The sequence below is a fragment of the Brachyhypopomus gauderio genome, chromosome 15 (assembly GCF_052324685.1).
Source record: "Brachyhypopomus gauderio isolate BG-103 chromosome 15, BGAUD_0.2, whole genome shotgun sequence".
Classification (NCBI taxonomy): Eukaryota; Metazoa; Chordata; class Actinopteri; order Gymnotiformes; family Hypopomidae; genus Brachyhypopomus; species Brachyhypopomus gauderio.
Window position 1 is genome coordinate 14477581 of NC_135225.1, and position 21534 is coordinate 14499114.

At 45.1% G+C, this 21534-nt stretch overlaps 2 protein-coding genes across 6 annotated transcripts in view; one reads left to right on the forward strand and one right to left on the reverse strand.

Moving 5' to 3' along the window:
• Positions 1 to 13627, forward strand: part of tet2 (tet methylcytosine dioxygenase 2) — a 32311-nt gene extending 18684 nt beyond the window's left edge. For 2 of the 5 annotated variants that reach the window (XM_076975471.1, XM_076975473.1), the window contains exons 2-11: positions 2364 to 2500; positions 2666 to 5587; positions 5825 to 5915; positions 6010 to 6103; positions 6271 to 6479; positions 6620 to 6770; positions 6892 to 6981; positions 7264 to 7401; positions 8807 to 9158; positions 9471 to 13627. In XM_076975471.1, the coding sequence (XP_076831586.1) occupies positions 2710 to 5587; positions 5825 to 5915; positions 6010 to 6103; positions 6271 to 6479; positions 6620 to 6770; positions 6892 to 6981; positions 7264 to 7401; positions 8807 to 9158; positions 9471 to 10852 (5385 nt within the window). In that variant the 5' untranslated portion in view covers positions 2364 to 2500; positions 2666 to 2709 and the 3' untranslated portion in view covers positions 10853 to 13627. Of the gene's footprint in view, positions 1 to 2363; positions 2507 to 2665; positions 5588 to 5824; positions 5916 to 6009; positions 6104 to 6270; positions 6480 to 6619; positions 6771 to 6891; positions 6982 to 7263; positions 7402 to 8806; positions 9159 to 9470 lie in introns of all 5 variants that reach the window. The other 3 variants (XM_076975474.1, XM_076975470.1, XM_076975472.1) reach the window with 2 other exon arrangements.
• Positions 13628 to 13712: 85 nt separating this feature from the next.
• On the reverse strand, positions 13713 to 18253 carry ppa2 (inorganic pyrophosphatase 2). Its single transcript, XM_076975475.1, has 12 exons — positions 17901 to 18253; positions 17384 to 17448; positions 17214 to 17258; positions 16854 to 16907; positions 16276 to 16395; positions 15461 to 15547; positions 15059 to 15185; positions 14861 to 14988; positions 14656 to 14741; positions 14511 to 14580; positions 14339 to 14378; positions 13713 to 14208 (listed from the first exon to the last, which is right to left on the reverse strand). The coding sequence occupies exons 1-12, from the start codon at positions 18073 to 18075 to the stop codon at positions 14186 to 14188; spliced, it is 1020 nt and encodes a 339-aa protein (XP_076831590.1). The 5' UTR covers positions 18076 to 18253; the 3' UTR covers positions 13713 to 14185.
• Between the last annotated feature and the right edge of the window lie 3281 nt (positions 18254 to 21534).

Genomic DNA, 21534 nt, shown 5'->3' on the forward strand with positions numbered 1-21534 from the left:
TTTCCTCCATCAGTTACACGGTTCTGTCTCCTCCATCAGTTACACGGTTCTGTTTCCTCCATCAGTTACACGGTTCTCTCTCCTCTATCAGTTACACGTTTCTGTTTCCCCATCAGTTACACGGTTCTGTCTCCCCATCAGTTACACGGTTCTGTCTCCCCCATCAGTTACACCGTGTGATGATAGTGAAGTGAGTTCTGTGTGCTCACCATGTGATGATAGTGAAGTGAGTGTTGTGTGCTGATCAGTGTGCTGATAGTGAATTGAGTGCTGTGTGCTGATCAGTTTGATGATCTTGGTTTGGGTGTTCACTGATTTCCTTTCATCAGGCAGAAGTCCTGATAAACTAAACTTTGAGTACTACACACACACACAAGCACACACGCACACACACACACACACAAACACACACACCCACACACACAGAATGCTTTCATAAAGGAGAAGGAAGTGGCATAGGGCAAAGCAAAGCTGAGTGTGTTTTGAACCAGCAACAGAACATAAGACTCTGTGGGTGGAGGCCCTGTGGGTGGAGGCTCTGTGGGTGGAGGCTCTAGCAGGGAGTTCTAAGGAAGACAACTTTACAGAACCAACTCAACCCTCTCAGAGCTGGTCTTCAGGACCAACCCACCTCAACCATCCAGCAATTAACGGCAACAAACTGCACTCATAATGATTCTATCTGAGAACACTGTCTACCTCCTGCATCAGACTCAGGCCAGTGTTGGGACACTTCAAACCCGTCCTCCTCCTCCTCCTCATCTTCCTCAGAAAGGGCGCTCTGTAGAAGACTGACCCTGTGTACTGTAATTGTTTCACAGATGCTGTGAATTTGACACACATTAATGATTGTGTCTGGCACACAGAACTCAACGCCACAACTAGAATCCTCAACAGCAGGGGGAGGGGCATCAGGGTTCCTGCTGTGTGCTTTCCAGATGCTTCTCTTTGTTGAAGAAATAGAAATATTCAATTCCTATTGGACAGATGGCTAAAGAGGGATTAGCACAGAGAGTCAGTGGAGCAGAATTTCTGATGATTTCATTTTTCTGTACTGTTGTGGTTGGCTTTGGGATTTTTGCAACAAGAGCAGTTCTAGTGCACCGTGTGTCAATACTCAGACAGAAGGTTCACACACTCAGATCTCCTACTCGAAAACACAAGGAGTTTAATGTCATATTTATCTGCATTGGTGACAGACTGTGACACGAGCTGGTTCTTAGTCTTACTGCCAGCTCTGCATATCAGTAATGCAGATAAAACCTTTTTTAACAAGCTTAATGGCGATGTCCTCAACTGTCTACTGTCTGACTTGATTACAACCTACTGTGGACTGATCAGCTATTTTAAGCATTGGCATCACTACTGCTCCTCAAAATCCTGCTGAACACAGCAAACTCAGTCCTCAGTGTAGAATTAGCACCTACGTTGACGTAAAGTCAGTTGACCCCAATTAAATGCTGTGAGAATTAATTCAAGACTAAGAATCTTACTGTGAACACAGTGAACTCCAGTCTCACAGCTACTTAACGTCATCTTGGCCTGATTTCAGTGGTTGCCATCTAAGTCATTGCAGAATGCCAGTGGATTGTGCTTAAAAAACAAGACTGGAAAAGACACCAATCTGGTAACACACAAACCTGAGGCTTTCAATAGGATAAAAGTACTTCAGATAAATAAATGGACAAATGACTAATTAAACAAATAAGTAATGTTTCTTAAGAGAAACATAAGTTCTAGGGCAAGGCATTATATCTCTCTGAGGGCTCTAGGCCTCTTGGGGACCTTATCAGCAGAAGAAATTAGGTCAGTGTCTAGCCATTAGCTCCAGACACAGTCCTTTGTTTGGTGTATGTGTGTCTGAAGGAACGGGGGACTCGCTGTATGCGTGACCACAAAAGCCCAACTTCCCTCTGTGCACGAGGGCTGCCTGCTCACCACACGCCACTGCCAGCTGGTCGCACTCGTCTGCATGTTGTGAAAATGCTGAGCACGCAAAGAATGCAGCCTGAGCTTGTCTCCCCCTCCCCCGCTCCAGACTCCCATCAAGGGGCTTTTGTGACAAGTGTGGGAGTTATCAGAGAACACCAGACGATAAGGTATAGCGCTCAGGACAGATCTGGAGTGCTATAAAGAAAACTTGTTTCTTTAAAGTGAAAGAAAGAGCAGAGAGAAAAGGTACCGGCCGTCCTACTTCATGGTTCATGGATTGGGAATGTGGTCTTTAAAAGTTAAACCAATCACTGCTGCTTGTGTGATGTGACAGTATGCTGATCATTACACACACCCAGTCTCACACTGACATCACATGCTGTCCTCAGATGACCTCGTGCCCTTGCTATTCCCTCTCTCTTGTGCCGCAGCTCTGGCAAGGCAAGATGGTTGTAAAAACTGTACCGCTTCTATGCTGCAATTCACTTACTGAGCCAAACAAGGAACCCTTTCCCACCCACTTACTACACGCTACAGCTCTGCCACCGAATAGCCCGACACAGCACAGGCACGGGTTTGTTTTGTATTGTATTTTCATTTTCATTATCACCCATTATATAATTAACACAGTACACTACAGATAGAAAAGGGAGGCCCTGAATAATATTGTATGAGCTCTGGTAATTGTCTTTGAAGCCTCTGGTTTACCTTTTGTTTCTTGTGTCTGTTGCAGGACGCAGAGAGGACACCCCTGTGAATGGACTCAGAGCAGGCCCGATGGAAACAGAAAAGACCAGACATGAGACGGAAGAAAGTCTGACCCACGCACAGCTCAGCTTCGCTCACCAGGTGGACTCTGCCAAGCTTCAGAATGGAGACCTGTCACCTGAAGCACCCCACCAGCAAGCCAAGGGGGATGCCCGTTGGAGCCACTCCAAGCCCAGTGCAGGGGACAACCCAATGAAACGACAGCAGGACAACTGTTCGAGCCCAGCAGCCACGCAGGGTCTGTTTGATCAGGGCCTGTACGAGACGAATGGCGAGATCAAACGCAGTTTGAATGAGCAGTGTGTAGTAGGTCTTCACCATCCCAAAAAACCACGGATTTCAAGCATGAACAGGGATGACGGACTGAGTTTGTGGGATGAAAAAGAAACAGACAAAGAAAGCCATTTAGATGTGATTGCTGAGCTGAATAAACCCGAACTGGATAAAACAAACTGTAATTATCCCAACGGGGACATCTTCCCACTGTCAAGAAACAAACAGGTGCCAACACCCAATGGTGCTACAGTGACCTCACCTTCAGTGGAGGGTCCAACAGGTGCTCTGTTAGAGAAAACCTTGTCTCAGTATTACCCAGAGCAAGTGTCTATTGCTCCACAGACCAGCTCTTCGCAAGCAGACAGGGTCACCAGCAACCTGCAGGAGCAGGTGATCTCCTCCCCCTCACATACCTCAGGTTTTCACATTTCAGCCTCTGAGCCACTCACCAAGACACTTCCGGAAGTGGCCAGCAGTAACGGTTACAGCCCAGCGTTCATGGTAAATGGGTACTCTGGAAGCTTTGGAGCCGAGCAGCAGAACCAGCCACCATCTTACCCTCTCTCTGACCTCCCAGACCTGGAGAGGCCTAGCTCACAGACTGATACGAGCAAAGGCCCCAGTGTGACTGCACAGACAGGTATGGGTGACTGCTTGCAGGATCAAAATGGAACAGACTGTTTTCCTAGCAAGTCAGAGGGTTTATGCGTATTCCCCAAGTCTGGCCAAGACTTCAGGCAAGAGTCTTACCCACTGTCTGCCCTGCAGGCTGGCAACTCAGTGTCGGGTGAAAGATCCACCATGGTTGGTTCATTCGGTAGCCCCGCCAGTGAAGATAAAGGGTCAGGCAGTCCAGCAGCTCAGGAGCACCTGCAGTATGGGAGTCAGCACCACCAGTCGGAGTCTTCTTGTACAGCCAACGGGATCTTCAAGGGGCAGAGAGACTCGGTTCCGCCTGCTGTTCCCCTTCCTCCACAGCAGCAGCAGAGTGTGGAGCATCAGACAGGAGGCAGCAGGCCTGACCCCCTGGCCATCGCAAATTCACAGAATCAGGGCAGTGACCTAGAACAGAAGCTGTCTCTTGCAGGCCATGCAGAACGGATGCCAGGGAATGAGGCTCCCTGCCCCCAGACTGGCTGGATCGATCTGAATGCTAGTCAAGCTCCACATCGTCCAGGCAGCCAGCCACACATGTGGAGGGGATTTCCTCCACAGCATAGCCCTGTCCCACAAAGCCACAGCGGTCTGCTTGAGCCCGAACCGTCCCACAGCTTTTCGACACAAGGTTTCGGCCAACCCGGCTTCCCACAACAGCAAGACTGTCACATGCAGAATGGCTACAAAATGGCCATGCCTCCCACACAAACTCAGCACAAAGCTGCCTCAGAGAGCCATCTTGGGCCCCGTAAAACTCCCTCCGGTGTGCACTCCCAGTCTAGCATGCACATGGACAAATTTCAGCACATAGCTGAACAATGTAATGTGTCTCAGCAGCAGATGAACAAACAGTTTTGCTCTCCGATGCTACAAGAGAAATTATGCAAAAATGACCAAGACTTGGAGCAGTTACTATCCCCAGACTTCCTGCCTCAGGGCCACCAGCAGCAAGCTAGCATCCAGCACCTTCAGGCTGCACAGGGGCTTAAAATGGGCCCACAGTCACAGGACCTTTCTCAGGGTCAAGTGGATGCGCAACATCATAGCATGCACTCAGAGATGTCCTCTCCAACATACCGGCCACCTAAACCTTCTGGTCCTGTACATCCAGGGCCCGGTCCAGCCATGAGATCTAATCATCCTGACCTGTTATGCACCAGCTCTCAGGCTTTGTCAAAAGACATGGCATCCATGTTTGGGTTCAGTGATACAGCAGAAATGCAAAAGAACCAGCAGAGAAGGTACACCCTGAGTCCCAGCACCCCCAAACAATATTCCCAACAGTCTCTTAATCACAGGCTGCCCAGCCACATGGACTGTCAGCAAGAACCACATTCACAAACGCAGCCTCAGCCACCGGACGGTGTTCACGGCCCACAGATGCTGACACAAATGTTTCCCAAAGCAGAAATACAGGATTCCTGTGCCCAGTTTCAGAGAGGGCCTCTTCCAAGCCCTGGCCCACAAGGTGACCTGCAGAGGCACAATGCCCTAAGAATCCATCTCCTCCAAAAGCAGGAAAGGCCGAGTCATCCCCAGAGCCCCAGCCAAATCAGACCCAACCAGCACGCCATTAAACAAGAGAAACTACTAGCAAAAGTGAAGCAGGAGCATCCGTCCTCCGCCTGCGAGCAGAGCCAGTCCAAAAGCATCTTGGCCACCATGGAGCAGCAGCTACAACAGTACAATCTCTCCCCTGTGTTTGAGAGGAAGTCTCTAGTCATCAAGTCCCCCAGTAAGGTGAAGGTAGAGGTGTCTGGAGGTGTAACAGTGCTTTCCACCAACATGGACGGGAGCGGTGAGGACCGCAAACCTGATTTCACTCCCAAAAAACTGGAGCCGGGTCTGCAGACCTTTCTGGATTCACCCATGAAACTGCTGGACACTCCTATTAAAAACCTTCTGGACACACCTGTGAAGACCCAGTATGACATTCCTCCATGCCATTGTGTCGGTATGAGAACATTTTATATTTAAGCAGCATATACCTACTGAGAAGATGAGCACACTGTGCAGTTTGACACAGTATCAGTTAGAGCATTCAGATGTCTTTTATTAAGGGTAAATGTATAACAAATTTGTGTGGCATTAACCTGTGTACATGACAATTAAATCTTCAATTTCTGTAAATATGTGAAAAACCTTTTCTTGCTGACTCCCTGTTATTCACTAATGCTTGTGTTCTCCTCAGAACAAATCAGTGAAAAGGACGAAGGCCCATATTACACTCATCTGGGAGCAGCTCCAAATATTAAGGGCATCCGAGAGACGATGGAGAAGAGGTGAAATGTCCCGTTCTGTTCTTCATGGTTTTAATCTCTAATCTGTTTGTATAACGACGAGTGTCTTGATGGGGTGTTTTTCTTCTCTCTAAAGGTCCGGCCTGACGGGTGGCGCTATTAGAATTGAGAAGGTGGTATATACAGGAAAAGAAGGCAAAAGCACAATGGGCTGCCCTATTGCTAAATGGGTAAGCATGTACGCTGTGTAGATACTTATAACACAGCTTTACTTTGAACATCTGCAGTCCTGGCTAATAATGGACAACACATGTTCATTCTGCTTATCTACAGCACCCTCTATGGTAAAGATAATGACACAACACCTCTGTGTTCTCTGTGTGTATGTGATGTGCAGGTAATCCGGCGGGCCAGCGTGGACGAGAAGCTCTTGGTGCTGGTGCGAGAGCGAGCGGGGCACTCGTGTCAATCGGCGTGCATCATTGTGGTCATGCTGGTATGGGAGGGCATTCCCACCTCCATGGCTGACCGACTTTACACAGAAATCATGGACACCCTGACGAAGCACGGCACCCTGACCAACCGCCGGTGTGCCCTGAATGAGGAGTAAGGACAATGCCACCCTACATTAAAAACACAGTGTACACTTGTTAAATATCTTATATTACTTATTAAAGCAGTGAACTGTTTATACGTTTATATATGTGATGATATTGCCTGAGATGTTTCCTGATCATCATCTTCAGGAGGACGTGTGCCTGTCAGGGTCTGGAGCCTGATGCCTGTGGGGCTTCCTTCTCTTTCGGCTGCTCCTGGAGCATGTACTACAATGGTTGTAAGTTCGCCAGAAGTAAAGTCCCTAGAAAGTTCAAACTGCTCGGTGACGATCCCAAAGAGGTAAGATAATCCTTCTCAGTTCAGCTGCCACGTTCACACATAAAGGGAAACATTTCAGTGGTTTGAGTACAGGATGTTATTTTAGCATCTGGCTAACTGGAGTTGTGTCACTGTCCTACAGGAAGAGAAACTGGAGAGGCATTTTCAGGGCCTGGCAACTCTGATAGCTCCAACTTACAAAAAAATGGCACCTGAGGCGTATGCCAACCAGGTACACATCCAATGGGTCCACATTCTTATACAGAACAGATTTTTATTCCAAACACCAACATTCTTGAGGCAGGGACTACTGATTACCTGCTTCAGGTGTGCCAGAGCAGAACCAAAATGTAAATCTGGGAATCCTCCTGAGGTTGGAGTCAGTTGTACAGTGTCTCTTCTCAAACTAACAGGTGTAATGAGTCATCAGTGCATGTACAAATTGCAGTTGTGACCTATTACCCACATAGACCTGAGCCTATTGTGTTTCCCTTTGTTTGTTATGTGCACTTAGGTGGAGCATGAACACAGGGCTTCAGATTGCCGTCTGGGCCTGAAGGAAGGGAGGCCGTTTTCTGGAGTCACAGCCTGTCTTGACTTTTGTGCCCACGCCCACAGAGACCTCCATAACATGCAAGGAGGCAGTACTGTGGTAAGTCAAAAAGACCCCAACATCTAATATCTAATGATGCCACTACATGGCCAACACTACATAGACCTAATTACTGACTTCAGGTGTATTAGCCAAAACTATTGCTAACAGGTGTAACAGGTGTAAAATCAAACACTCAGTTATGTAAACTCAGACAAACTTGGCAGTTGAATGGGTGCTGAAGAGCTCGGTGACTTTAAATACAGTACTGTGATGATATACAGCTTTTGTCACAAGTTTGTGAAACAATTCCCCTCGTCAACTGCAAGTGTTGTTGTTGAAGAGAGGCATCTAGGAGTAACAACAGCTCATTCATGAAGTGATGCAAAGACATGGAGCAGGGCAGCAGAGTGCTGAAGCATTGAGAACATAAGAATAACCTCTGATACATCACCTACCACAGGAGCCATACCACAGGGGGCATCAGTCACCACAAGGGGCATCAGTCGTCACAAGGGGCATCAGTCATCACAAGGGGCATCAGTCACCACAGGGGGCATCAGTCATCACAGGGGGCATCAGTCATCACAGGGGACATCACTCACTACAGGGGACATCACTCACCACAGTGGACATCACTTACCACAGGGGGCATCAGTCATCACAGGGGGCATCAGTCATCACAAGGGGCATCAGTCACCACAGGGGGCATCAGTCATCACAGAGGACATCACTCACTACAGGGGGCATCAGTCATCACAGGGGACATCACTCACCACAGTGGACATCACTCACCACAGTGGACATCACTCACCACAGGGGGCATCAGTCATCACAGGGGGCATCAGTCATCACAGGGGGCATCAGTCATCACAGGGGGAATCACTCATCACAGAGGGAATCACTCATCACATGGGGGAATCACTCATCACAGGGGAATCACTCACTACAGGGGGAATCAGACAGCACAGGGGGCATCACTCATCACAGGGGGCATCACTAATCACCAGGCTGGACTGGTGTAAAATACACTGCCACTAGACTCTGGAGCAGTGGAAACGTTCTCTGGAGTGATCAACTTACGCTTCACAAACTATCAATTTCCATCATCTCATGTCACAAATGCACTTTTGACTTACAGGTCTATTATGTCTAAAAGACTAAAATCTTCAATCTTGTGAAGACTCGAGGCTGTTAGGGATAGAGTTAGCCAATAGGAATCAGGTGTGTTAGCTGTGACTAATAGGAAACTACAGAAAACAGTATGGATATAATATTCATGTTTTTTGTATAACAAAAAATAAGTATTAATAATATAGAGATAGTATTTGTTTATATGACTTACCTTTTTCATTGAAAGATTTTGCTCTGATCAAGGATAATAAAAAAGGTGATTGATAAAGGACTGAGGGTCATTTACAAATGGCTCCTGCGTTCTCAGACAACTTCTTTCTTCCTGTGCTAGGTGTGTACACTGACACGAGAGGATAATCGCGAGATTGGAAAGATCCCCGAGGATGAGCAGTTGCACGTTCTGCCGCTGTATAAAGCCTCGTCCACAGACGAGTTTGGCAGTGCTGAGGGCCAGCTAGAGAAGACCAAGACCGGAGCCATCCAAGTCCTCTCCTTCTTCCGCCGGCAGGTCCGCATGCTCGCCGAGCCAGCCAAGTCCTGCCGGCAGAAGAAACTGGAATCCAGAAAAGCTGCAGCTAACAGGGCCGCTCAAAACAACACAGCCAAGGCAGACATCGCTCAGCAAGCCAAGCAAATGAAACAAACCTCTTATGAGAGTGTCACCAAGAACGCACCTGCAACAGGTACTGCCATGTCCACACTGTGTGATAAACATTTGTAATAATTACTTAAGCTCAATTGCTTAATTATGTATGATTACGAATCATATTGAGATTAAAGAAGAATATGGTCACACATATTCCTGCAGCTCACCTGGTAGGAATAGCACACACATCATGGTTCTGGGGATCGCAGTCAGCAGAAATTGTATTATATATTCAGATAAATGTATATATTCAGATTCAAGCTTCTGCCAAATGCTTAATATTGTAATATTTGCCATTATTGTGTATTCAGTCCCATATACACTCAGTAGACTCTCCTGTTGTCTTTAGGCACAGACCCAGGGCACACTGCCCCCCAGCCACGACAACACCCTACAGTCCCCACAAGCCAGCCTCAGCAGCAAGCGCAGTCCACTGCCCCGCGTCCTTTCTCTAGCCCCCCATCTCCTGCCAACTACCCCACATGCCCTAATGCCCCGGGATCCTTCCCTAGCACTTCGAAACCAGCCAACATTTTCCCTCAGCCTCCCAGTTCATACCACTCCCCTCTACCTGTCCCCAACTCTTACATGAATGGGTCAAACCCACCGAGCCCCTACCCCAGGCCTCTTACACCCAACAGCTTCTACCCTGGCTACCAGTGTAATGGAAGTGTGCCCATGGACAACTACAACCCTTTTTACTCTAATCCCAAGCATCTGGACATGTACCGACAACAACGACCATCTTTGTATCCTGAACAGCAGTTCAATCCTCACCAGGGCTATGGTGTTAGCTACCCACCGCACTATGGTGAGCCCACTTTACCTGCAAGTGGTTATGGAAACTGCAACATGCGTCCCAGTGTACACCCCATGGCACACTACCCTGGCTATAGTCCTAACATAGGACCTGATGCTCAGCTTCTGGAAGCTCTTTCAAGAGCACCCTCGACCCATCCAGGTCTGGACTACGCAGTTGCAAATAAGTGCAACCAGTTTGGCAGATACCCCAGCACCTACCTGGCGCAGAATCCCCAGATGTTTCCCCCAAATCTGGACCCCTTAAGTATGCAAAATAAGCCAGAGATGAACTTGCAAGGAGCCAGTGGTATCCCTCACACCCTTCCTCCTTTGAGCAGTGAAGGTCTGAACCACAGCCAGTCCCCAGGCATCGGTCTGCCCAATGGAAACATCCCACCCACCATGATTAAACAGGAGCCATGCGCCCCGACGCCTGCCCCCGAGGAGAAGGTGGAAGTGTGGTCAGACAACGAGCACAATTTCCTGGATCCTGAGATCGGGGGGGTGGCGGTGGCACCCAGCCATGGCTCCATCCTCATCGAGTGTGCCAAGCGTGAACTGCACGCAACCACACCCATCAAGAAGCCCGATCGCGCCCACCCAACACGCATCTCACTAGTCTTCTATCAACACAAGAACTTGAACGAGGCAAAGCATGGACTGGCACTCTGGGAGGCCAAGATGGCAGAGAAGGCCCGCGAGAAGGAGGAGGACTCTGAGAAGCATGGCGCCGACAGCACGCCTAGCAAGAGCGGCGGCAGGAAGGCAAAGAGAGAACACGTAGAGTACTCCGAGACCTCCGAGGCACCGTACAAGCGCTTCATCCAGATGCTCACAGAAAAGTCTCAGTCCTGCACCACCAACACGTACGTTGGTTCAGCTCCATATGCCTTCACCAAGGTCACCGGCCCTTACAGCCACTTTCTGTAGGCCTCTGTAGGTCTCTTCTTAGGTTTACATCATCTTTACTTGGGGGAACAAAATAGTAGTGCAAACGTGAAATGGTGCTACAGTATTGCATAGCAGACCTCAGTGCCACCAACTGTGTAGACCCAGAAACCTTCTGTGAGGTAAGTTATGATCCACACTATGAGCAATGCAGAACGGACAACAGACTAATGACAGGTAACACATCAGTTCTTGAAAGATCAAGCTTTACTGATTGACCCTTAAAAGTGTTTATTTATTTTTTATGGTTCTCTTTCAAGACATTTGTTAGTGAAGATACTTCAGCTTTGGTAGCTTTAATTACACAGTGAACCAGAAACTATTATGACCTAAATCTTGGCATAAACCAGTGACTTTGTGGCTAATCCCCTTTCACGGTGCTAACTGAAGAGAATCTTGAATATACACTTTTTGTTTAAATGCCTTCATAAAATATTTTATTAGTGTGTTACCTCATAATAAGCAATTATTTTCATGATGTATTTCAATTAGTAGCAATTATGGAAATATCTTAAAGGAACTGCTTTTATTCGTTTTTTTAAAAGCACTTTTTATCATGGGTGTACCTTTTTCATCCTATGGTCAGAACGCTGATTTAAGTAATTCTTTAGAAAGCCACTTGATCAGTGAAAGACTACATAAAATTTAACACTTATTGCAGTGGCAGTTCTGTAAGTTCGGAAACAAAACGTCAACGTGCAAAAGAAATTTTTTTCTTTGGTGCTTTCACAGTTTCACCCTCATATGTGCTTTATATTTACTGTATATTGAGCCATTCTCAATGTTCTTTGTTCAAACAGTAATGTTCAGAGACATGCAGGAGTGGACAGACAGATCCAAGAGTGCTACTTCATGTTCACTATAGTTACTGAGTGCTGGACCATGGGTCCAAAACGTATGCACAGAGTTTGGGAATTACAGTTGTTACAGTTAAATTCATGTCCTCGTTGCATTGGTCAAGAAACATGTAACAGGGTTTAGCTGTTTGTCAGTTTCAGTTACCAAGGCAGCTGGTTTGCTGTGGGGGTCCTTTAATGATTGTAATCTAGGTGTATGATAAAGGTAACATTTGTACAGTAAATTAATTCTTCTCTTTTCTGAAATTGCTTTAGATTTTAGTACTGTAAACAAGAGTGATATTTCTTTGGGGTTAAACTCATTCTATTTCAAAATGGTGCTACTCAACCTGTTATAAACATATAATGTGAGAATCTTTATGGGTGGTGATACATTTTTTGAATGATGTAAGGAACCTACTTGGCATATACCTCAAACTATTTGTCTGCAATAGGATTACTATACCAAGGTGTCTATTTTTCTTTTTCCTGCATTCAGAACTCAGCAGAGAGAACACAAAAACTTATGTCATCATAACGCTCAGTTCATCACTTACTTTCTTCACACTTCTACTAGAAAGTATTACTTGAACTTCAAGCATCAATGTAATAGCAAAATCAGGGATATTTCAGCTCATTTATGTGCTTACACAAGTCAGTTGTGTGGTCTCCTCTCATTCAGGGATTGAGTTTTGCATCTTCAATCCCTATGATTTACTTGTATATACTACAAAGAAACTAACTTTGTAAAAGAATCAAATTACCTGCATTTTTGTACTTATGTTTTAGTGGATAGTTGGTAAACATTTTCTAGAAGTCATTTGAAAGTACATTAATATGCACTGAGTCGTCTGAAGGGGCAAAAGGGCATTTACTTTTGAATGGAAATTCATACCAGGACAGTCCAAACGTTTAACTATACACATAGACGCATGTGTAAAGTTTTAAGCAAAAATGTATTTATAACCACTAAACATTTATTTTGATTGTTTTCCCTCCCTCTCTCCATTCAAATAAATGTGACATATTCATGAGCACTGGTAATACGAGGCAATATTTCCCTATTTACATACATAAAATAATTTTCAGAAAGCACTTCGTTTCTTTTTCAGAAGAAAAAACAATTAGGAATTAGGAACACAAAACATTTATTTAAACTGAAAAGGGTTACTGTAAATGTGTTATGAAATAAATTATGCCATGTTGTATATACCATGTGTTTATTACAAAAAGTACAAACCCATGATTGGTGTATGTCTGTAGTTTGCTAATTGTATCCATAACCCTCCTTTCATTTACCCATCAAATGTGATTCCCTTTGATTTTTACCTTTGTTGGTATTTGGATTTAACTCAAATCCCTCGTATCTCCTTTTATAGATTGGTTGCGTAGATATCACACTGTCAGTACTACAATACCTTTACTGTACCAGATTCCTTTTTAGCTGAATGACTTACATTGAGTAATTTTGAAAAAGAATTCCAAGTTTGTAAATGCAATTAGGCGTTTGAGACCCTGCTTGAGCAGCTGGTTGTGGATGAGAGGAGTGAGGGGGGAATTCAGACCCATCACGTGCAAACATCACCATACTTGAAGACGTGTCAGCGTGTGTTATTTGAGTTGAGTCAGCCTTACTTGAATGACTTAAGACACACGGAGCTCACAGCTCATATGTTAAGCTGTTATGATTATGTACACGTGTTGGTATTTGGCAGTTAGACACTAAAGGTTTGAAACATCTTTTTTTGTTTCCATTGCTCCCTTAAGTTTGGAATGTTTAAAAATGGATGGATATAAATACTGTAAGTATTGTAATTCACTGAAGTACTGAATGCAGTTTATTTGAAAGCTGTTTATTATATCATTCCTGATATTGCTGAGATGTGGGTGTTTTTAATAAAATTTATATTTATTTCAAGCATTTCAGCTGTCACACTCATGAAATAAAAGGGAGCATCCCCATGCTGCAGCTTTAACTAGTTTGGGTTTAATGACAAAACAAGAGAGGCTTGTGGATTTAGTTTATTTACCTAAACATAACGGTTACCCCCAGCATGAATCCTGGCAGGGTCAGCCATTCATGCACTCCCTTTGAAATACGTATTTAGAAAAACAGAACTCATGGTGTTCAATGACGATGCACTTCCCCATCAGAACAGTGAAAAGCCCTCCTATGATGAAAGTATGCTAAGCATGTCTGTACTAACATTGGGAGGAACATAACAGTAAATAATGTATCATTCATTTAACTAATTGAAAACTGAAATGATCTACATGCTTGCAATGGTACAGAAATGGGAAGCTTCTAAAATTATACAATCTGATTTAAAAACTAAAGAAAACTGTTCACACATCAGTAGAGAGCACAAAGTTATTCACCTGTGACTTAGTTCTTCAGTGTAAGTGAATGTGTAAGTGTATGTTTAATTCCAGACAGATGTATACTGAGATGTAAGCTTCATCCTCTTCTAGATCACCGTCACAGGAAATACCATTTGTCCACTGTGAAAGAGATCATCACACACAACAGCATGCCTATCATTTGATATGCCATGAACAGGCTTGACAAAGGTGATCATATGTGCTTCAACACAAAAACACTGGGGGGGGGGGGGGGGGGGGGCAAATCTACCTTCTGAAGGAATGGGTAGCGATTCTCCATACTCAGGCGCCTAGGATCAAAGCACAGTCTGTCATGATTTCTGACAGGCATTGCACACATCCCCCAAGAGACCCTAATCGAAGCTTTTCTTATTCTCGGCACAGACAGCTTCAGATCCAGCTTCAATGGGTTAAACACTCACCCCCCTGACCACTGCATCAGCGTCCGCATCACTGCACCGGAACGGGCTTTCACCCACCGAGGAATTCTGACTACAACAACAAAAGCACGCTTTCAGTCTGTTAGTCCAACGCAGGAAAGCTCAGACGTAGAGACAGAAGGCTTACCAGACTATATCTCCACACTTCGTCTGTTTCTGCACAAGTGCTTTCCAATAGTTGTGAGCTGTTTTTATAACTTCTAAGGCAAAGTCCTGTAACACAAATCCATAACATTACAAGCAGTTGAATGAGAATAGAGGGAAAGGTTATTTTTACTGTGAGTGGTGTAATGATGTGGCAGTAACATGCCGACACAAACTGGCCCCGGTACCTTGTCCTTGTACTGGCCCTTAAAGGCAAACTGGTTCTCGGGTTTCCCATCTGGAATTTTGTACTTCCTGAACCATTCCACAGTTGCGTCCAACTGACCTGGTCTTTTCACACGAACATCTTCAATACCTAGTGATGAAGCAGAGAGTCATGTCCCGTTCCACTGACACTGCTCTGTAGTCGGTGCAGGTAAACTGACTGTTAAGTGTGGAAGCGTCAGGGTCATCCGTATTGATGGCAATTATCTTCCAGTCTGTCTCTCCTTCATCAATCAGAGCGAGTACACCGAGCACCTTCACCTGAATCACCTGCCCAGTGGAGCACACCTGAGACACACAGGTAAACACATACACACAGTTTCATATTACAATTTACATTCATGACATTACCAGACAATTTTTTTCTTAAAAAAAAAAAAGTCTAAAGTATGTTTAAAGTGACTTACAATTATGACCTAAACAACAGTGTTATCAGGGGCTCAAAAGGGTCAACGCAGCAACGGTGGGGCTTGAACGGTCAACCTTCTGATTACTAAACAAGCATCTTAACTGCTGAGCATGCAGTGTAATGGGGAACACCTACTGATCAGAACCTCTCTCACCTTACTGCCTATGTCACAAACATCTACAGGGTCGTTGTCTCCACAGCAGTTGGTGTCTTTGTCTGTGTGGTTCGGATCCTCCCAGGTCTGAGTCAAAAGTAATAAAATAATCTCAGCGTGTTAAACAAACAGACAAACCACTGCTGCACCACTACACTACCACACTCACCTGTGGTAGAGCCCCATAGTTCCAGATGTAGCACCGGTACACTACCACACTCACCTGTGGTAGTGCCCCATAGTTCCAGATGTAGCACCGCTACACTACCACACTCACCTGTGGTAGTGCCCCATAGTTCCAGATGTAGCACCGCTACACTACCACACTCACCTGTGGTAGAGCCCTATAGTTCCAGATGTAGCACCGCTACACTACCACACTCACCTGTGGTAGTGCCCCATAGTTCCAGATGTAGCACCGGTACACTACCACACTCACCTGTGGTAGTGCCCCATAGTTCCAGATGTAGCACCGCTACACTACCACACTCACCTGTGGTAGAGCCCCATAGTTCCAGATGTAGCACCGCTACACTACCACACTCACCTGTGGTAGTGCCCCATAGTTCCAGATGTAGCACCGCTACACTACCACACTCACCTGTGGTAGTGCCCCATAGTTCCAGATGTAGCACCGCTACACTACCACACTCACCTTTGGTAGAGCCCCATAGTTCCAGATGTAGCACCGCTACACTACCACACTCACCTGTGGTAGTGCCCCATAGTTCCAGATGTAGCACCGCTACACTACCACACTCACCTGTGGTAGTGCCCCATAGTTCCAGATGTAGCACCGGTACACTACCACTCACCTGTGGTAGAGCCCCATAGTTCCAGATGTAGCCTTTATGTGGGAAGACGTTGGCTACGTAGCGCAGCCTGCCTTTCTTCACGTCCTGCTTGATGGGGTTCAGTGCCTCTTTCGTGGCAATCTGTAGAAATTCACAGGGTTGAACAAGGCCATATAAAAGCAGAAATCTTCATGCCCGTTTTCTGCTGCAGTCGAACAGCGTTATTTTGGTGTCTGTTGCCGACCAGAAGAGGATGGATCCCCTTTGGTTAATCTTCCTCATGCTCTAGGTAGTGTCTTCCTCGTGTTCTAGGTAGTTTCTTCCTCGTGTTCTAGGTAGTTTCTTCCTTGCCACTGCTGGCTTTGGCTTACTAACTGGGGACGGGGACTTGGACTCGGACATGTGTAAAGCTGCTCCGTGACAACAGCGCTATACAAATTAATTAGACTGACACCCATTAAAAGTGTGAAGTATAATGTAGAAGTCAACTAGAACACAATAGCTAGATTGATATCAACAATTCCTGCCAAGTGCATAATACACCAGCCTTAGAAGCCAGCCTGTTAAAACACAACTCTCTTGAAATCACACACACACACCTCCATCTTGGCATTTGTCCAGCGGGGAACCTCCACCACCATATTAAAGAGAATCTGTGGCAACAGAAATGTTTTTGTGTTAACATTTGCATGTAAATATACTGTAATTATCTACATACTAATTTCTTAAGTACACACATTCACCCACCAGCATGCATCTGAGATCAGCCATGTGATTTAGTCTCTTAATTATCCAAAGTTAGTTGGAGTCAGTTATCAAGTATGCTGTTAAGCGTGCCACATCAACAAATACCCATGTCTAACGCCACACCACTTATACATACTGTGCATCAATCTAATATGAAGTCCATCCATGGACACTACCAGGCTGTTTATACAAGGTAAAGCTGTGACAATTACCTCACTGTCGTCCGATTTACGTTTTTTTGTTGGTACACCATTCTCCTGAAATATGGCCAAAACATTTTGAACATCTTTTAAGAAATAAATAGCGCCTGTCGTAAGACCATAGAAGCGTTAAACAGTTATAAGCCACAAAGTAATTTTTGTTATTGTGCATCAAAACCAACCTGTTCATCAGCTGCATAGAGGGGGATGTCGTGGAAGGGTGAAACGTGTTTACCATCGGACGTTTCTGCGCAGGACGATACAGTGTCACCATTAACACCAGTGGAACTACACCAGTGCAGCTTTAAGATTCCCACTGTTATCAAAATGGCCTGCTACAGTGCACATCAACATGACACTGCAGAATATTAGCACGGATACTACATTAAGGCTTTGGGAAATGTATTTAACTATTTAACTCCGTGCATATCAATGTACTTGTATGTATTAAACTCTGTGTCGTTTTACACCCGGAATGATCACCCTCGATACACAGGAAATACCCAGCTAAGAGAGAGCATTCTGTGACAATCCAACAAACAAAACAACTTTAAGCATTTATTTACAGTATTTATTTCGATAAGTAGCCCTGTATTATTGGTTTGTCGTTTCTGCGACCACCTAAAGCCGCATTCGACTCCAGACCACGCGAAATCTTCTGAATGAATTGTGGTTTTGTTTTCACCGTGACTAACTTACTAAAATAAATCCTGTAGTCGGGCGAGTTTGGGCGACCTCTCTCCTCCGTTAGAAAATGAGCCATTTTTCTGACACTGGGAAAAACGGCTGTGAAGAAAAGCAGACTTTTGTGAGGAGGCTGCAGCGCGAGAAAGGCAGCACGACAGCACGCAGCCGGACGCAGGAGCAGACGCATCGTCCCCTCGCCTTCGGCCGCTCTCTCCCCGCCGTGGGCGACACTTCCTCGGCGGGCTCCCGGAGCTTGTTGGTTATGTGGCACCGCCACCTACCCGCCGCTTAAAGCTCTGTCTCTCGGAAATTGAGAATGTGCAGGAAAATGTGAGGACCTTTACCACAAGAAAATGGCTGCATTGGAAGTTTCAAAATGTCTGGCAACCTACTGTCTGGGGTCATTTCATTTTGTTGGTGGTTTATTAATATTTTAGCTATGTTAGTGTATTTGGGGATGTAAAGATCTCTGTCTGATCGCTTCATTGGGACTGGCTCATAATGTTGTTGGACAATGCGTTTTTTGTTGTTGTTGTTTCGGCTGTTATTTTGTTGTTTTCCAGCAAACCAGAAAGAATTCCCAAGCTAATCACCAAGTCTTACAGATATGCAAGAACAAGTGTATCAAGTAGCAGGGGGACCAAATATATACATACACAAAAAGTTCCTTAGCTATGTGAGGTTTCGCCCTCTGGTGGATTGGCTGTACGCAATTATATGGAATAAGGTACAAAATACAAACAATGGCAAAATAAAAGTCTGAAAATCATGACATCGTAACTCTTTTATTGTGACTCAGAATCAACTCATAATATTCTGAACATCTTCAGAGGTTTATGGGATAGTTAAAAATTACGATTTAAAAGAGTAATTATCCAAAATCTTTTGACTCATCTTTGACTCCTCACCTTGCATTGAATTACCCCTGGTACAGTTATCAGGGAGCCATTTTGTATTATATGTCATGTTGTTATGCTGAGACCATTGTTGTAATGTTACAGAAGGATAATGGTTACAGAAGCACTCCGGATGGTTACATAAGTTCAGCAGAGTCACCTGAGTCCTGCGCACTGTTTTTGGTTTGTTTATTTGCCCATCAGCCTTTATGTGCAGGCGTTCCTTTGTTTGCTTTCCACGGCTATGAGCTGAAGATGGAGCGAACAGCAGAACCCGTGGAGTGTGTTTATCCTCGTCACTGGATATAAACACCAACACACCAGTTACACTGGCTTTCTGCTTCCAAAACAGACCTGTGTGCCACTTCAGACTAAGCATGTGGTGAAGCCTGCTAACACCTCACAAGGCTGGGAGTGTCTCCACACGCCTTTTACCCCATGGGCTGTGGAGACTGAGAGTGATGGGCCAGCTGTCAGATCACAGATGATTGTGTCTAAATGCAGCTCATTTCAGCATCTCCTTTTTCCACTTCTGTTTGTCTTCGCGTGGGTCTCCATAGTAACATGCTGTGCACTTTCACGGGCCTTCTTGTGTGTGTGTGAGTGTTTTCTCTTCCTAGTGGATCCTGAAAGCTGCAGAGCTCCAGGAAGCAGTAATTAAAGCCGTTCATTCAGAATTGGCTCTCCTTATCAGCCGCACACCCAGAGCACTCAGTAAATACGTGGCTGCATTTACCCACACTCCCATCCCAGCCCTTCTGCCCTGCCTCTCTCTCCCTCATTTCTCCGTCAGTCTGCCCTCTCTTTCTACTCTCCCTTCTCTTACCCAATCTCCTCTCTCCCTCTTTCTCCTCTCTTTTGCCCCTTTTTCTCCTCACTCTGTTTCTCTTTCTTCTCTTGCCCCTTTCTCTCCTCTTTCTTTATTCTCTTGCCCCTCTCTCCTTCTCTTCTATATTTGATTGTATTGTTCTGCATCTTCCAATTTGTTCACATAAAATGGCTGTCACATACCATAATCTGAACCCTGTGCGATGTGTTACAATCTCAACAAAGCATCCTGGAAGTCTTTTTTGAAGCCAGAACTCTGGGAAGTAACGTGTTCTGCGTCAGTTGTTCTCTGTCAATGTGTTCTTCCAGGTTTACGATACTAGATTTGCTTTGTTTCATACATGATATTGACTGGCGTGGGTGTGTTTGTGTAATTATATTAAGGGTCACATGTCTTAGGCATACACTGTGTCCTGTTATTGAGTACTTATGGAAATAGACCTATGACATGTATATTATGTCATATCATAACACATTTCATAACATGTGAACTTGTTTGTTATTAAACAAAGTTATAAACAGGTAAATCATTAGTAAGTCCTTTTAAAAAAATGATGGTGTGTTAACCTGATTAGGGTCAACTTACATCGCAGTTGATTATATGTTTATCAGCAATGGCTGTAGGCACCTGAGGGCAGAAACACACATCTCTGCACACACATGTTCACTTGTCAAGCCCTTCATTTATACCATCTCATTTATGGCTTCATACTCAAACACAGGTGCATAAAACTGCACTGAACACGAGATGCTTCAGTACTTACTGACAATTTGTGTGCAAACGTAAAAATCTTGCATTGTAAACACTTGGGTGGACATGCTGTTAGTGCGATGCTTTGTGAGTTTGTGAGTGTTTGCTCTCTCCTACAGATCTGTGGATGTTTTACCCTGTTGTAGTGCAGCAGCTGTTGTATGTTCATGCTCAACAATGGAAACCCAACCGGAGTCTCCCAGAGAGCAAGAGAATGCCCTCATTCATTCATCTCCAGTGGGAACCCTGGGCCTGCTTGCCATACTGGAATATCACTATCACTGCCCCAATGCCAGGTAACGAGACCAGAATAACCAGATCGGTCTCACAAAATGGGAGCCAATGGAGCCGTGTCCAAAGAACAATGAATAATTAGTATACATTGCCCTTTTTAATGCAATGCTTTTTACTGCTTTGTTTTGCTTGTGTTTGTTTTAGGTCATGCGCAGGTGTGGACCCGTGACATGTTATTCGCTTGGCCGTGCTGTTTCCGCTCTCATGCTGCTGAAGTCTTTGTTTGCGCTGTTCTTGTATACCCAGGGACGTAAGCAGCCCAAGCTCCTGCTCCTGCTTCCAAAAACAGAACCCTCTTCCACCCAGGACACGGGTTGTGCAGTGAGGGCCTGTCATGGAGTCAGTCCTCCAAAACCCCTGCTCATTAGCTCAGTATTGCCCAGGGGACAGTTCATGTCCAGGGGGACAGTTCACCAGGACACTGCTTCTCTCCCACCCAGAGCACCATCACTCTAGAACGCGTCTAAGAGCATATAGTGTGAATAAAACTTGTACTCCTTTAGCACTGTAAGAGGAATCACCTCTGTGTTTTCTATATAGACACATATGGCTGTTGAGAGCCATTGCTTGGTTTATTTTTTCCCTCATGCTTCTAACTTAATAGTCATGAAAGCTCCTTTTTAGCAGATAGTACTTCATGAGGGCAAAGGCTGAGCAGTGTTGGTGTGAACAGTCTTTCAGTGTTGACTCAGGCATCAGAAACATTTATGACATCATCTGAGGCGTGAGGTTTTGTCCACATGATACAGTCCCTCCCCTCTGTTTAATATTAACTTACACACAGGTCCCATATTAGCAAATGTTAGAAACTTATTTCAGTAATAAAATAAAAGTAATTCCATTTCTGTTCGGTTTTACCCTATTCTCTCTCACTGTA